Raw genomic sequence first — 16671 nt, 5'->3', positions numbered from 1 at the left:
TTCCCAGCCCGAGTACTTGTCCGATGGTGCATGGGGCATTGTCTTGACCGAACATGGATGCTATGCTACGTAAGAAAATCCTAGTAGCATTAAATGCCACATAAGATATTTAAACTACTCTAAAATATGGGAATGGGAGATTCGAATTTGGAAGCAAGAGGTGGGCAGGCCCACGACCCTGGCCACCTCCATCCACGTCGAAGTGACAAATAAATTAATTTAAAGATGGCTTGTGCTAAAACAATAATCTTTCAAATACGATTATGATTTATATTATAAGAACAAACTGTAACTGTAATCCTGGACGTTTAAAAGTAACTATACCTTCAAAAACTGTGAGCGCAACGCGATACTCCACTTTAATACTACAAAACCATTTCAATCAAAACAAAATTTTGCTCAAAGTATTTAAATGTTGTCTAGGAGTAAATACACCATTGCATTTGCCTTCGGTCGGAAAAACAAGATATCACCAATGTTGACAAAAACAAGACAACCGCCCCTTCTCTAGCTCGTCATTGTCTGCAAAAAACAGAAAAGAATGCACACGATTAAGTTTACGTTTTGAACTTTGAAGAATGAGCAGTTTCGTTTAGTATTATGGAATGACCAAGAGTGAAAATTAATGTCGAAATAAATTGGTTTTGCAAGAAAGCAATGTCAAGAGATAAAATTACACACACGCCACAAGGAACACCTAGTGGGACTGCATATATTACTAACGTATCAGGAAAAACCCCGGTTGTGCAGAAAAGGACTGCACTCCTCTACATCTACCTTAAAATTAAGAAACGGAAAAACAGAAGAGAACAGAACTAAAACATCACACTACTTATTACAACACAACAGGATATAACACCACAAACCAGCATATGAGAACGAACGTGATAAGCTGAAAATAACACGCATAAATTAGTCCATGATCCTCTCACTAAAGAAAGCAGCCAGCCTAAACGAGACAAGAAAGGAGAAAAGGAGACATGAAACGGATACAACACAAATAATGAGACTATTTTCACACAATTTTAACACCATCGACTTTCATCAATGGATCCAACAAATCACAAACAATCCGTTTGAAAGTTGAACTCTTTGTAATATTTCTTACCAATTAACTGACAGATTTGGTCAACTGATATGACCACTTCCGCTTCCAAAAGGATGAATCCTTCTTAGTGAGCTTGATTATCGAACCTGAGAAGGAGAACATAGCAACCCAGAAGCATCTGCCCCAACCACTGCAAGATCACAAACAGTACATAACTGCCCTTCTTGAGTTGCCACAAACCGTGAGCTACAATATGGGCAAGAGACATCCCTCTGTCCTCGGTAAATTGGTACATATGTTGCCCCACAAATCACAAATGGGTTTCTGAAATCATAGTTCAGTTGAGATTTATCAGTCATATTCCTTTCTGCAGCCTGCAGCACTTGCCGAGCTTTCTTTGCTTGAATCTCATTGGTGGGGTTGGTTTCCAACAGCCGCCTGGCAAAGTTAGCTGCGGTGGCAATGTTCCCTGCCTTGTAGCAAACAGTCAGTGCACTAATCAAGGCAAGCCGTAAGTGAGGCGTTTGAAGATTGCAGTGTGTGAAATAAGCTGCAAGCTCCTGCTCCCGTTTTGGATCATCTTTTGTTTCCCTTCTCCTCAGCTCAATTTGTAATCCCAAAACATACTCTTTGACTATTATAATTAACTCCTTGACTTCATCAACTTCCCTCCTAGAATCAACAACAATCAAAGGAATTGTGTGAAGAATGCTCAGAAAGATCTTAAGAGCGTCAGGGAGCTTCCCATTTGTGGTAGCCTTGTAACCAGCTTTCAGTTTCTCTTCCAACTGGGAAAAATTGAACACAAGTGCTGGTGGACCTCTCACATTCGGGGTAGCAGATTCATTCCACCCGCGCTCAACCGCCAGAGATATTACTGGAGCAGATGAAAAGGCACGTAGATAGCTGTGGCTGCCAGTGTGAAGATCAAGAAACATGGGTTTTAAAGGAACAAAGTTTTTGAATCCAAGTTGCCTTTTCAGTAAATGCATTGCCGTGTCAAAATTGCCAGCTGCTGCATGTTCAGCAGCAAGAGATGATCTCTGGATCCAAATCTGGCTTACAGGCATGCCAGTAGTTGGAGCAATAAAAGCCGATGAACTAGCATTTACAGAAGCCCTTGGTGTGTCAGCTTCAGGGGGGAGCTCCAAATCTTCAAGGTCCCATCCTTCCTCTTCCTCATGTCCTTCACCCATTTCCTCATCTTCTAATCCTGCAGTGGCATCTCCATTTTGCAAGCCAGCAACGTCAACCATGTCCAGCTCCTCACCCCAATCACCATCAACAGCTTCATCCTCTTCATCCACCACTCCCCTGCCAACATTATCCAATCCACCTTCAAAAATACCTCTCATGACTCTAAGAAGAGGCCAATCACCACCACACATAATTGGGTTAGGGGGCATTAAAAGAGTGGGCACTTTCCCCTGCGGCAAAGTTGGAACATTTTCTCCCAACTCTGCAGATAGCCTTTCAGCAACATCGTGTAGGCCGTGAACTGAAGCTGTGATGTAAGCAAGGGGCAAGTGGCCAACATTCTCCAAGATCTTAAGACGCTCCTTGACATTACCTAGATACAGTGCATTGTGGAACTGACCCATAACATCATTCTTAACCTCAGCAATTTTCAGCATCTTGGACAGTTTTTCCATATTACCAGTAATGAGATAAAGGAAAGACAGCCTTTCAAAATTTTTAGTCTTCTGGTAGGCATACTCCACGATACCCGCATTGCCTTGGCGAAGAGCCTCCACCCCTAACCTATACCAGTAGTCTTTTTCATCAATTGCTGTAGCGGATGCAACTGCAATTTGAATATTCCCACTCTCCAGAGCCAGATTGAATCTGGTTCTTTCATCTTTCACAAAATGGAGGGCAACTTCGGGGAACCCCTTCTGTTGCAGATAAGCAATCATTGCCTGCCCACATAGCTGTGAGTTCCTTATCATGCTCATTACATGGTCATATCTCTTCTTCAATAGGGATAGCTTGAAAATGTATTCCGTAGCATCAATAACTATGGCCCTGTTTCTCCCATCCCGATCCAAGCAAAAGATAGTATTTCCAGAAACCTTCGTAATGTAAATAGGAATATCTAGGGTTCTGATTATTCCACTGTCTCCATTAGGGAGGCAATATTTTATGTGATTTAGAGTCGTGTAAATGAAAACACCATTGTCATCCCAGCCACCACTCTTTACACGAATTGTCTCATGAAGAGTGCACTGGTGCACAAGCTTCTTGCTGGCAATGATAATGGCATGCTTGCTGAGCAAGGCAACGCATTCCATGTCATTGGACCAAACAACATACTTGATGAAGGAGGTTTGAATTTCACCAAGAATAATCTTCTGCTGCAGATCAAATATAACCACTTTGTCTTCAACTCTACACAGCAAATTATTTGTTCCAGCATAGAATATGGCATCAGCAGCAAAAGGAAGGGGTATCTGTTTACCAGCCTCATTTGCCATATTCTTAATCAAGACTTGGTTTTTGCTTTTGTCAAGCACAGCAAATCTATTCCGTGCAATAAACACAGCTGAACCTCCAACACCTCTCTTTGCATCTTGTAGACTATCACCCCTACTCATGCTGTCTTTGGATATCATATACAATTCGTAAGATCCCCCATCCAAGTCTGAGGAAATAAGAACTGCATTTTCTGTAGGACTGTACGAAAGAGTCCTTGGACTTTGATTTAAAGTGGTGGAACCAGGGCGTCGAATGGGAATAACTTGTGTGTCTCTTTGGGTTGAAAATTCATAGTACCGCAAAAAGCGATCTCTAGCATAGAACAGAGAATTACCACTCACTGCAAAGACTGGTCGTTCCCTCTCTAGCTTAAATACGATCATGCCACTGTCATGACCAGCTGCCAACAGATTCATTTCAGGGTGAGATGAAAGAATCCAAAAACGGTCATGCTCTCTTCGGAAAGTTTGAATGCCAGTCCGCTTTGTTACATCCCAGACACGTATACTTTTGTCCTCCGAGTTGGATACAATTATGTCCTGTTTGGCATGAAACATGACACATGAAACATTATTCATGTGCCCTCTCAAGGTATCCACTTCCCAAGCCTTTGTATCTGAATACAAAATGAACAGATTGAATCAGTAACTCAAACAAGTCTATCCCCTACACAATCGAAATATTATTCAGAAGCACTATAATCTTCTGAGGACTAAAAAACCTTAAGTAACCAAAGCCGTGCCTCTGTATTACAAATGAACAAAATTTATTCTCAAAAGAAATTGTTCCTTGGACTCCTATGAGACTTAACAAGGTAAAATTATTTGTTAAACAGCCCACGAATCTTATGAAAATTTGAATTAATAAGGTGTCTTCCCCAAACAGAGCAGGCAAATATAAATTGATAAGGAAAGTAATTATTATGATACCATTCATCCGCCACAATTTAACTTGGCGATCATCTGCTCCTGAGACAATCAGAGGCAGGTTGGGGTGGAATGAAGCCCAATTGACACCACGATCATGCCCTTCCAAGACATATTTAACAACAGCATCAACACCGCCAAAAAGATCTGTGTTCATCTGACTTAGTCGCAGAATGTCATCTGAGGGAGATACGGTCTTCTTTTTCAGGGAACCAATATCCCAAACACGGACAGTCTGATCTAGAGAGGCAGATACAACAAGGTCCTCTTTAGGATGGAATGAGGCACACATGACATAATGATTGTGCCCTGTCAACACTGAAATACAAGTTCGTGACTGCCAGTTCCATATACGAATAGTCTGGTCATCGCTGGCACTCACAATCCATGGGTACTCATGGTGAAACTGCACCGTACGGATATAATCAAGGTGCCCGAGAAGAGTAAAAAGACACCTATGCATCTTATAGTTCCAAACTTTAATCTTATAATCATCCCCTGTAAAAATGCAACACAGCTAGATTAACATATGAACTGTACAATCTACACATTAGATGAATTTCTGATAAATACATGGAGAAAAATCCCTTTCTCCAGGGGTGAATAGTAAATATAAATATCTTCCATGAGATAGTAACATCGGTGAAAAAACAACAGAGAAAAGAGATTGCATATTCTTCAATTTTTGTTTCACTATTAGTCATTTCGTTAGTTCTAGTTTCCAAGATCATGATCTTGCACTACTAGTACTCAAAGTGACAACAAATTCTCTCTCTAAATAATGACTCCGACATCATCATTCCCGAGAAGGTATTGGTAAAAACAATTCCATCTCAAAATCAATCTTATTTGATAAACCTTGGCAACTTTCGGACATATACACTGCATAATTGCCAAGTCAAATAATCATAATTCGGTACTCCATCAATTTGGACTTTACAAATCATCCACTAGTAAAGCATTCCGGACAAGCACTCGGCTAAGTTTATGTCAATTTCAATTTTCTTCAAAACAAATTCAAATTACGCTTTCAATTTCGTATTCACAGTTACCTTCAACCTATATCTAATCAAACCATATACAAAAACTACTAAATCTAATTGCGAAAAACAAATGCATCAAATCCAAACAAAACTAAAAAAAAATTATTAATAATTCAGATATGAATTTGGTACCTCCAGACACAAAGAGGGGCTGAGATTTGTGGAAGTGGACGCCGCGAACAGGCCCATCGTGCTCGTCGAATCGATCAATGAGCGTCCCCATACGGTAGTCCCATAGCTGGACCACACCACTGTGAAGACTCGCGAGGATCCACGGCCTCTTAGTGTGGAAGCTCAGCCCCTTCACTCTGTTACTCTTCGTTTCAAACTTGGTCAACATCTTTCACCACCGCGATCACTGCACCCAATCGAATCACATCAAAAAAACGGAAAAGATAACCAGATTCAATTTTCCCGCAGTTTCTCGGCAACCAAACAGACCACAATTTCATCAAAACGCAAAACCTAGAGAGCAAAATTGGGAAAAGATCTGAATCGTAACCCTAATTGCAAGAGAATCGTACCTCAGATCCGATCAGTGAGTAAGGGGATCCGAATTTCTCACTAATGCATCCAAAACTTACCTCCAGAGCTCGATGTATGTTTTGTACCTATAGAGAGAGAGAGAGAGAGAAAGAGGAGAGAGAGAGAGGACGAATTTTATTTTATTTTATTTTGCTAATTCTTGTTCTGGGTGACTGTAGTCGTCAGATTGGAATTGGATGGACGTGATCGAATGGAATTGCGTCACCAGAGTGTTGGGCGAGATGGCGATGACCGTATGATCGGGATGGACGTGATTGAGTCGAAGTGCGTCACCAGAGTGAGCAAATTGACTTCGAGTTGCCAGACTCAATTTATTTTCGCTAGTCACCGGATTGAATTACAATTTTCGCAAGGTTTTTATCACGGAAAAAAACTTAAATGAAATAACTAAATTGATTTGTGCGACACAATTTCAAGAATTAAATTGACGAATTTGCTATTTTAAAGACTATTTTAATTAAAATGTCGATTTCAAAGACCAAATCTTTTTGCAAAATATACCATATACCTTGAAAATTTTGAAAATTACAATCCAATTCTTAATTTCCAAAAAAAAAAAAAAGCCTTTTGTTGGGACTTTAAACTGAAATTCAAAAAGCAAATGACTTTTCGGTAAAACATCCATGTTTATACATCCCGATGCAGATTCGAACCTTACCGATTCTCCTCCCCTTACAACCAACCGTTAACCTACTTAATATGCGTCGTCGGAGTTGGTCTTTATGGATGTTTTTTTCACTGATGTTCCGGCTGATCACTCAACAAAACTCCTCGGTGAGATTTGACTTCCGAGCGGGGTTTCCAAAACACTTGAAGTGCGAAATGATACTTTGATAGCTGTCTAATCATTATCTCCAAGCCAAAGTGTTTGCCAACACCGTTTCTCATGTTCTCGAAGGAAAAGAAAGCGATACATCAGAACCCAGCACAGAGGCGAAAAAACTAAATTCCAACACCACATTTGGATACAACAACATTTACTAACACTGATTCAAACAAATGTAACATAAAGAATCAAAATCATGGTAAATCGTTGAGCGTACGAAAATAACCTCTGCGTCTCGAGAGGGTAAAGAAAAGATACATCTGAATTTCGTGGTTCACAAAAAAGAAAAGTAAACATGACGGAAACTAAGGACTACCTCGCTAGCTAGACATCATGACCTGTTCGCTTGACTGAAGAGCTTGGCTAGCAAAGGACCTTACATCAACGTCGGGATCCTCACTAAGCTCAAGCAAACAAGGACGAATAGTTTTCTCCACCACCTGTGCAAAGCGTATTACACATAAGTCCTTTCAGTGCTTTAACTCAATTTCAGTATTGTATTTTGAAAATTATGCTCCTTTGCGTAAGGACTATCAAATGAATTACTTACCGACTGATCAACTATCGGAATAATCGACTGCAACACCTTAGCCACATTGAACTTGATGTTTGGTACCCTACAAGAAGAAATTCTCAGCGCTACAGTGCAAACTAAATCAAACAAAAAGCGTAATTTAACTTAATAGCTTCTAATCTATACCTGTCTTTTGATGCAGTGACTATCACTGGTAGAAGCTTGGAACAAGTGAGTTCTGGTCCCAAAACAGGGGCAAGTAGGGAAATGGCATGTAGAATGGTCATCCGATACAAATAGTGGGGGTTGCTAATCATTTCCAAAACCTGTCAAGAGATTTCGAATTTCAACTGTTTATGTACCATGTCAAAAGTTTTTCGAATTCGAAAAAACACATTCCAATGATCCAGTCCCTTAACAAGGCTGGGTACGATAACCATGTTTAGTAATATGTGACTAGAGCTTAGACATAACCACATCTAATCTTTTCAGAAAAAGGAAAGGAAAGAAAGAAAACCTGTGGAACTATATGCTGCATTGCCCATTCGGGGCCGAATTCTTCTGCAAGGCGCTTCACATTATTAGCAGCTGCATCACGTATTGAGTAAACCTACCATCATCAGAAATATTGTCAGTAAAATAGATCTAAGACGAGGCAATACTGCATCACCGAATACTACAATTTAGACATTTTTAAGTCACACCACCTGTCAACCACCCAGAAAAAAGAATCCTATGTTTTTACTTCATTAACAAGTAAACCATTATAGGCAGCAAATTCATTGTTTATGACGATGGAAAAGAAACAAAAAAGCATAAACATCACTCCTTTTCTTGTTCTTTTTGCTTTTCTGAGCCAAGAGATAAACATGAGATATCGAAACATCAATACTCAAACCAGAAGCCAAACTAACCTTATCATTTAACCACTGCATGCAGAGAGAGCCAAGCTTATCATCAAAAAACTCAACACCCAGCTGACTTGCCAATAAAGGAATGTATTCTATTATTGCAAGCCGAACCCTCCAATGTTTATCCTCTGCAAGTTCAACAATTGCCGGCAACAAAGACTGGGACAGCAGATCAATCCCAATTACCTGCATCACCAAGTAATATCAACATGACTTATGCAAATTCAATAAGAAAACTTTAACTAATCCACCTAATGTTAATGACTAGGATTTCAGAATTTAAAAGCGCTTCTTGGTCTCTTAAACCGGAAAACTTCAACAAGAGCTGATCATGCTTATACCATCACTATGTTCCTTTGCAAATGCTAAAATTTCCTTATCAGATCATCATTACTCTCTGTAAAAGTACAAATTTAGCACCATACTGCAAAAGCTTTTTCTGATTCACCAACATTGCTTCAGCACAAATCTTAGCTATATTTCACATAAAAGCAGTATACTACTAAACAGGTCTACCTTCCCCGAGAATCCAGAACAAAATTGAATACCACATAGTCCAACCACCAGATATAAGTATGTACATTATACAAAATCTCATGTTTAACCACCAGTTCGACACACACAGAAAAAAAAATATGTAAACATACAGAAAGAAAAACTTGTGACAAACCTCGTTGACTTGATCAAGCTTGCTGATAATATTCAATCGCACATCAGGAAACTCGTCTTTTAGAAGAGAAAGAAAAATAGGCAGTAGCTGCTCTATGGTTGCATCCTGCAGACACCAAAAGAAAGTAATAATCATATAATGAGAGGGAGAAAAATTAGCTTCGAAGTAAGAATTTGAATTAAATAACAGCCCCAAAATTTTCTTGCCTTTCCTAAAACTGGTGCCATTCCCATAATTACTGAAGCCAATGCAGAACGAACGTGCTGGGAAGAATCTGTTGACAATTCCTATGGCAGGCAAACATAGTAAGTAAAAGCATAACAGTATTTAGAATTGCCTAAAAACTACAACAACAAAATGCTTAGGGAAAGTATAATCCACACGTTAAGTGAGATGTGCAACCTTTACGAAAGGAAGGATCTGCTGAATGGCAAGTTCTCGATTCACAATTCGGCAAAACTTAGCTACTTTTCCTGCAGCAGCTATTCGTACTTCAGCCTCATTATCCCGAAGAAGCCGAACGTATGCAGGCACCAGGTCCGACCTAATATATGCCAACATCACCACACTCATCAATTAGAACCCAACTAATTAGGTAGAGAGAGATAGAGAAACAACTGATTCACAGTTACAGAATTACAATATCCTAATCCAAGTAAAACAGTATTCACGATAGGAGCCAAGCTACAAAATAAAACGACTACCTTGTAGCTTCTGGACCAACAGCTTCACAAAGCTCATATAATTGATTTGCAACCATGTATCGAACACGCCAAGACTTATCCTGGTCAAAATAACAAGAATGACGAGAGATAATCAACCATTGCAATTCATGTAATTCAGAAGATTGAGTTGCATTTTAGAAAACACAAAGCAACATGATAAACATAAATAAAGAATAACGATTTGTCATTACAGCATGCAATTTTAACACTCAAAATATGATATACCTGTGAAAAGTTAACAATGACAGGAAGAATATGGGCCACACAATCTTGAGGCTCCAACAACTTCCCAAGAGCTGCAAAACCCTCCACGGCCAATAACCGAACAGAATCCTGATCTGAAAACAAGATTCATCGGGGACAAGTTCATACTTAATACCAATGCTAAGATTATTGGTCTTTAATCATAAGATAATACTACACTGGATGATAATAAAATATTATACAAGTGACAAAAGACACACCATCCTGCGTCAAATCCTCAAATATAGACATTATGTCAGCTTTGAGGTGCACAGCTTCTACGGTCCCAGCAAATTTTCCCAGGTTACTTGCAGCAGATCTCCTAACCATGGGCATGTCATCTTGGCACAGTTGACTGTATATCGTTCGTAGTTCAGTTTTTAAAGTTTCTGGTGCACTAGTATACGCAATATGAAACAAACCACAGGATGAAACTCGGGCTGTAAACCACTCACCAGCAGCAAGTCTCTGTATTTAAAATGATATATGAAGAAAAGGAACAGTCATTCCAATGCACCAAGGTATAGAGCATTCTCATAGGGATAACAAGAACAAAATATAAGTTCTAGTGGTTTTTGTGAATAATTATTTATTATGAACTGGGAAGAAAAGAAAGGAAATAACGGAACTTTAACCTACTACCATGGCATTATATATACCCTCCACAAACCAATACATGGGAATTCCAGATCGAACCACAAGATACTGTGTCCAGAGTGAGAGCTTAATGAGAAGGCAAAAAACTACAAATAAATAATGGAAGAGGATCAGATCATCTGACCTTAACCAAAGGAATGAAGTATTCAACCAAGTCCTTTTCTCTCATCTGCCCCCCAATTTTACACAACGAATCCACCGCTTTATCCCTCACACATGTTTCCTCAACGGTGCAGAGTGTTTCCAAAGGCGGGAGCAGAATGTTGGCATGCTCCACACCACCTACATAGGGGATAAACACCCCCAACTCTTCCGCCATTGCCAGAAGCACTTCATCATCGTCATCGTTGTTCTCGCTGAGGAAAGGAATCAGTTCCTTCCTGGTCCTCTCTTCTCCCAGCGCACGGGCAATCGTGGAAAGCCTCCGGATTGAGTTCAACCGGAGCTGAATGTCTTCGTTCTTGAGCTCGTCGATTAAAACCGCAATCGGGTATAAACGTTCATCAACCATAGCCATATTTTTCCACAAATTATGCCGCTAACTGAAATCAAAACACAAATTCCCAAAAGGCTTCAGAAAAACCCACTTCTGCATCAAACACACATACATGTATATAACAATTTTTCGATTGTTTTCGACTTTTCACCCAACTTTTAATCCCTAATCGGAACAAATTCCGTAACTTTACTTCAATTAAATCAATGGACCGTAAATTCAATTAAGCAATGCTTAGCCAAAAATAGAAACAAATTCCAATCCATTTCCAACAAGATCCATAGAAATAGTTCGTAATTAGAAGACTTTTAATTACTTTTACAAGTAAAAACTGAAGCCTGATAAAATCAAATGATATCGGAAAGGAAAAATCGATGCGCGAAATTAATCAAAGAAGAATAATAATCAATCAAGTACACGAACATATACAGCGCAAACAAGAACACCAAGAGGAGAGAGAGAAGGTTACCTGAGGGCTTTGTTTGCAGAGCTTCGATCTAGAAGGAGACAGTGGTGGAAATGGGACAGATCTTTTCGGTGAGAAACCAGAAGGAGAGAGAAAGCGAGGAGAGAGAGAGATACGATTAGTTTTTTAATTTTCCGTCAAAATCCGGGGACCTTTCTTCCGTTCTTTTTTTTTTTTTTTTTTTTTGACCAAACTTCTTACAGTCGGATCCTGCCCGACCCGAATGGATTCACATATTTTCGTTCATTCCGGTTCGGTTGGTTCGTTTGGGTTGAGGCCCTGAACGTATCAAGCTTAAAACTTTTTCTTCATCCGAATCGCCACTCAATACTATGACCTAGTTCAAGTTCAAATATCCATCCTATAATAACCGCTTTATTTCTTTCTTTATATGGCATAGTATACTTGCTAAAAGCGAGAAAAGTCATGAGTCGTCTTAATTATACATCAAGAAGAGAATACTTAAATAACTTCAGCAATACAAAAATATATATATAATCGTTCGCGATACAGGGTCGTTACAGGGCCTAATAAAAAGTTTGAAACTCCGAATTATCTTTTCTTACAATTTGGTGGAGCAAAAACTAAAACCACCAACATGAATATGCAGTGTTAGTCGAAAACAACAATTTCATATCCATTGTCATTATCCCCTAATGCTCTGAGTAATCTTAACGTTAGCCTGCAGATTATCCGTCCCCTAAGCGCGGAGGTATCCACCATCTCCGCCCTTATATGCTTATTCTGTCAACCAAAAAGAGAAAACTTTACCTGCTATCGTTCAATAAGAAAGCCGACAGCTCTTGTGAGTGATGACAGCAGCAGAAGAAATCAGTGCCGTTGTATTCTAGAACTGAACTAGCAGCAGATCTCGATAAAGTGGAATAGTATTGCCGTATGCTGATTTCAGGATTTCAGAGAATTGAACAATCTGATCCAAAACCTTCCGCGAGCTGGCTCTAATACTTCTGGTGGTTCGATAGGTTCCTTGAAATGTGCTTTCTCACTTAATTCTTGAAACGCGTCAACAAGATTTTGAAGCCTTGCAACAAACTCTATCAACAGGGATGTAAATGTGGCCAACGACAATTGACTAGCATTTTCATAGGTGTTGGATTCCTCCGCTGCTGGCGGTTCATCACCCTTAAATTTAAGTCCTGCAGGCCATGAAATCTGTTTCATGAACATGCTTCCTGAGGAAACACCTGCAGGCAAGTTCGAGTGGTTGACATCTGTTGTTACGGAGCCCGTGCCATTTGGCTTCGGGGGCATCTGGCTATCCCAACTTTGTGGCACAGGAAAAGATCTGAGATCAAGTACTGCTTCACTAAGGGACTTGTATTCCCGGAAATAATTTTCGTCATCATCCGCATTCAATAAGTCTTGAGGTTCTCCCAGCTCCTTTGGCCGGCTTCCAATCTCCCAGCTTTCTGAATTAACAAGCAGGTATGACTTCTGGTCAACTTTCTTTTGTAAGTCTTCTGCAGCCTCGTGCACTTCATTGAGTATATCTATGGGACCTATTTTCTCCATCGTTTTCAGTTTGTTTCCAAGTTCACGTAACACTTTAGCACCTTCGCATCCTACCCTTTGAAGCTCCCTACGAAATACTTGTCTTCGCTCAGCAGGAGCCTAAATACACATATCTTGGATGTTCAGTAAACAGATACGATACCATTTCAAATTAAGAAAACAGAAATAGAAACAGATAATTCAGGAAAAAACTATAAATTATGAAGAAGTTATAGGTACATGAGCACAAAACAAGATAACACACAAATACAGTATTATTACCCCACTCAAATAGATCATTCGACGGGAATTCTTCAATACCAAAACACCAGAGATGTTTTGGCAGGAAAAACTTTCCCATGCATGATAATGAATATGCCATGGATACCATGACTACCAGTACTGAATGAGCTTCCTCGTGATTCACGAGTATGAGGGAAAACTAAATTATGGTAATCTACGCGCGATTCATATTAAGGAGCAAAGGTAGATCAAGAGGATATATTTACGCAGCAAACAAATATATGAACACCCTGAGTGCACAAATTCCTTTCTAATCAAGCAGACGTGGGAAAGAAATTACACGCTCTCAAACAAACATAATTAACGATAAATTAGAAGGATCTGCTTTTCGAATGAGTAAATTGTCATGCTACATCAAAGCATCTTTAGAAGCACAGATAAATGAAGAAAAACAATACTACATCTTTGTTATTAATAGCCTCACAATGCTGTTGGATAAAGTTAGTACCTGTATTTCAGAAAGTATACATCCGTGCAATGCCATAACCATAAAAGCACAATGCCTCAGTGCACCACCCACTTTTACATAGTTCTTCCATGGATATCTAAGCATTCTGTATCGACCATGCGGTGGCTCCCAGATAGCGAATCCCATCTTCAAACAAAAAAATCGAGTTTAAAACAAAAATAAAACCAGAAAATCTGCTAATGCCGTGAACTCCTAATCATCATCATATTGCAATGAAAAATACCAGAGTGTCCTCTTGGCTTGTAGATTCCACAGCAGATCTGTAGCCACTATAGAGTGGATCATCAGAAGCTTGATATGTAAGAATCTTGGAAGGGACCCTCTCATATTCAACGCAATTAAGGTAATTGTTAACCACACCTAAAAATGATGGTCAACAAACGAAATTGGTAACGACAAAACTGGGTTTGGAGTAACAGAAAAAAGTGTACAATGTCAAACAAATTCAATGTCAATAGTAAACGAACCTTCCAATGATTTTGCAACACCCAGGAAATTTTTTACCACCAAGTTGTGCAGATCCTCACCAGCCCAAATGGGAAAAATGCATATATTTACTCCCAAACCAACACCAGCACCCAGTGCAATAAGCAAGAATCGAGATACAGCTGTATGAAGAAATTCCCTTGTCCGATACCCAGACACCATTATGAAACAAAATGTCAACAAGAACACCCGAAACCCATATTCATAAGGCTTCATTGTCGGGTATAGCTTCGCATAAGTTGCAAGAAATCCTAGCGACCACATAACATGTCACGAAAATGAAAATCAAACAAAACGAAACCAACTAGCAAGTCTAGCATATAGTTGAACTTTTCAATGACATTACAAAAAACAAAAAAAAGCACACTGGTTCGAAATCCAGACCTACGATAAAGATGCTAGCAAAAATAACAGCTTCTTCCCACTCTCCAGCTAGCCCACATAAGTTTGCCACAGCCAAAGCCAGGCCTCCAGCCGATAATGTCCCCAACCCGCGGTTAAATCCTTTGCTCAGAGTCGCTCCTGCACAAGAACACATATTGCATTGTAAAAGAAATGCACTTCGAATTCTAGCCAAGAACAAATTCGAGTCAAGGGTCCAACACTAACAAAAAGAATTGACCTTTCAAACTATTATTAACAATTTTCAACTTTCGTGACCAAAAACTATAGCTTCACTTCATTATTATAATCATGAGCTCCATGCTTTTTCCAATTCCCTTCATTTACATTCCACTTTATTAAATTCAGCACATTAAAGTTCGTTTCTTTCCACATTAAATAAACAAGTTTACAAACAAAGAACTCGAATTCTGCAAAAAAAAAAATCAAAAGTAATATCCAATAAAAACAGAGAGATGCCCAAAAGGACTAGCTGAAGGAAGTTGAGGTCGCACCATAAAACCAATTGATAACGCGAGGCTAGCCTAACTTCTTATAAACACATACAAGGTCCCGCCTTTCTCCGATGTGGGATTCATACTCACATCACACACGTGTAATCAAATTTGACGAAGACAAAGATGAGAAAATTGCTAAATAAACGGGAAAACGAAGAGAATGGACCCAAATAAAGACAGCAATTTACCTATGCTGAACTCGAACACCACCACAACGGTAAGAATTGCCCAGACGGAGTAGCGGCTGAGCTGCTTGAACGGCTCTTTGAGGAAGAAGAGCAGCGAGACGATCATCAGCGCCAGACCCATCTTCCCCGCGAAGACGATCTTTCTCGGATCGGACTGACCCATCTGAACCGCCCGGCTCGAGACATGCTGCACGGTTCGGCACCAGCCGACGATTCGGTCGGAGACTGATCGGAAAGTGCAGCAGCGGGGAGACCCCGCCGGCTCTTGCTCCTTGATGTGGACGAAGCCGAGCTCGGAGTAGCCCTTCTGGACAGAGAGCAAGCGCTCTCTCTTCTCCTGGAAATTGTACTTGAAGGAACCCAATTTGGCTGCCATTTTTGCAGGGAGAGGGAAAGTGGAAAGCAGAGGGAATGGAATGTATGAGCTCGCGTTTGTTGAACTTGGAGATCCAGATACGATTTTATCGTTGGAACACGTTTCGTAATAATGTCGTAGCTCCTCGAACAGTAAAGAAACTGACGTCTTGAATTATTGCAGCAAAATGTCTGGAGGAAATAATAATAATATTTGTTGTGGCCTATTTTTTTATAGAAAGAATCGTGAAATTTTAGGGATGTTGACTTTGTTTTGTTGTCTTTATTTAAATAGATTACGAGGATAGAAAAATTTGTTGTTTAAGTAATACAAATCCTAATACGAAATAATCACTAGCCTAAATAATAAATCAAATCAACCAAGTATTTGGATAATCACACTTGTATTAAAATTCATACAATAAGATATATCAATTCTACGACATTTAAATTGGACATCATTACTCGTCATGATATTGAATGAGAAAGTTAGATTTGAACGCTCTAACTTCATTTAATCCGCATCTCAAAATCACCAAATTAAACTTACGAAGTAAAATCTTCAAAATCGCCATGAAAATTCTCTAAACAATGAAGCCAGACAAATCGTTATAAACCCTATGAGAGTTTTTGGGGTTCAAAGTTCAAACATACTTCCCCAATAAAAAGGTTAGCTTTGCCTAGGCCTTTTCACGCATTTCTCCCATGACAAAAACTTCAACTTAATTTGGTTAATTTAACAGATTATTCTTCGTTGAAATCTTAAACAAATTGCAAGATTTCAAGCACTAAACAAGTAAATTATCTTTTTCACTAAACCAACAACGCATTCCATCGAAAAAAGCCCACTTACATTAATCCTTAAGTCGAAGATTAAATGAAATCACATGGATAATAAATGTAGTTTGGCCTCA

At 39.4% G+C, this 16671-nt stretch overlaps 3 protein-coding genes across 3 annotated transcripts; all 3 read right to left on the bottom strand.

Annotated features, from left to right (window-relative positions):
- Window positions 1-236: 236 nt before the first annotated feature.
- Window positions 237-6177, bottom strand: LOC125478879 (coatomer subunit alpha-1-like). Its single transcript, XM_048587611.1, has 5 exons — window positions 6017-6177; window positions 5625-5850; window positions 4453-4947; window positions 1109-4139; window positions 237-522 (listed from the first exon to the last, which is right to left on the bottom strand). The coding sequence occupies exons 2-4, from the start codon at window positions 5830-5832 to the stop codon at window positions 1186-1188; spliced, it is 3657 nt and encodes a 1218-aa protein (XP_048443568.1). The 5' UTR covers window positions 5833-5850; window positions 6017-6177; the 3' UTR covers window positions 237-522; window positions 1109-1185.
- An 821-nt stretch (window positions 6178-6998) lies between these two features.
- LOC125478880 (serine/threonine-protein phosphatase 2A 65 kDa regulatory subunit A beta isoform-like) lies at window positions 6999-11707 on the bottom strand. The gene is made up of 13 exons (XM_048587613.1): window positions 11550-11707; window positions 10709-11126; window positions 10149-10395; window positions 9910-10022; window positions 9664-9743; window positions 9362-9503; window positions 9166-9246; window positions 8960-9064; window positions 8293-8475; window positions 7896-7988; window positions 7565-7704; window positions 7415-7481; window positions 6999-7304 (listed from the first exon to the last, which is right to left on the bottom strand). Exons 2-13 carry the CDS (start codon window positions 11099-11101, stop codon window positions 7185-7187), a joined length of 1764 nt encoding a protein of 587 aa, XP_048443570.1. The 5' UTR covers window positions 11102-11126; window positions 11550-11707; the 3' UTR covers window positions 6999-7184.
- A 306-nt stretch (window positions 11708-12013) lies between these two features.
- Window positions 12014-15930, bottom strand: LOC103950687 (aluminum-activated malate transporter 9-like). The gene is made up of 6 exons (XM_048587612.1): window positions 15404-15930; window positions 14701-14838; window positions 14298-14567; window positions 14054-14190; window positions 13810-13956; window positions 12014-13178 (listed from the first exon to the last, which is right to left on the bottom strand). The coding sequence occupies exons 1-6, from the start codon at window positions 15777-15779 to the stop codon at window positions 12453-12455; spliced, it is 1794 nt and encodes a 597-aa protein (XP_048443569.1). The 5' UTR covers window positions 15780-15930; the 3' UTR covers window positions 12014-12452.
- Window positions 15931-16671: the final 741 nt, after the last annotated feature.

Source organism: the organism of the source record quoted next, unplaced genomic scaffold (assembly GCF_019419815.1).
Source record: "Pyrus x bretschneideri cultivar Hongxiangsu unplaced genomic scaffold, Pyrus_bretschneideri_v1 Contig27, whole genome shotgun sequence".
Classification (NCBI taxonomy): domain Eukaryota; kingdom Viridiplantae; phylum Streptophyta; class Magnoliopsida; order Rosales; family Rosaceae; genus Pyrus; species Pyrus x bretschneideri.
The sequence above is the reverse complement of the archived record's forward strand: the minus strand, read 5'-3'. Positions and strand labels throughout refer to the sequence as shown.

What these genes read in the sequence shown, in the direction of transcription:
- LOC125478879 (XM_048587611.1), bottom strand. Translation starts at nt 5,832, where the DNA reads ATGTTGACCAAGTTTGAAACGAAGAGTAACAGAGTGAAGGGGCTGAGC. An exon ending in GCCCCTCTTTGTGTCTGGAG is followed by an intron (nt 4,948 to 5,624) that starts GTACCAAATTCA and finishes GCATTTTTACAG; the next exon opens with GGGATGATTATAAGATTAAA. An exon ending in TAAATTGTGGCGGATGAATG is followed by an intron (nt 4,140 to 4,452) that starts GTATCATAATAA and finishes TTTTGTATTCAG; the next exon opens with ATACAAAGGCTTGGGAAGTG.
- LOC125478880 (XM_048587613.1), bottom strand. Translation starts at nt 11,101, where the DNA reads ATGGCTATGGTTGATGAACGTTTATACCCGATTGCGGTTTTAATCGAC. An exon ending in TGAGGATTTGACGCAGGATG is followed by an intron (nt 10,023 to 10,148) that starts GTGTGTCTTTTG and finishes TCTTGTTTTCAG; the next exon opens with ATCAGGATTCTGTTCGGTTA. An exon ending in TCATTGTTAACTTTTCACAG is followed by an intron (nt 9,744 to 9,909) that starts GTATATCATATT and finishes TATTTTGACCAG; the next exon opens with GATAAGTCTTGGCGTGTTCG.
- LOC103950687 (XM_048587612.1), bottom strand. Translation starts at nt 15,779, where the DNA reads ATGGCAGCCAAATTGGGTTCCTTCAAGTACAATTTCCAGGAGAAGAGA. An exon ending in TGCTAGCATCTTTATCGTAG is followed by an intron (nt 14,568 to 14,700) that starts GTCTGGATTTCG and finishes TGTGGTCGCTAG; the next exon opens with GATTTCTTGCAACTTATGCG. An exon ending in GTATACTTTCTGAAATACAG is followed by an intron (nt 13,179 to 13,809) that starts GTACTAACTTTA and finishes ATGTGTATTTAG; the next exon opens with GCTCCTGCTGAGCGAAGACA.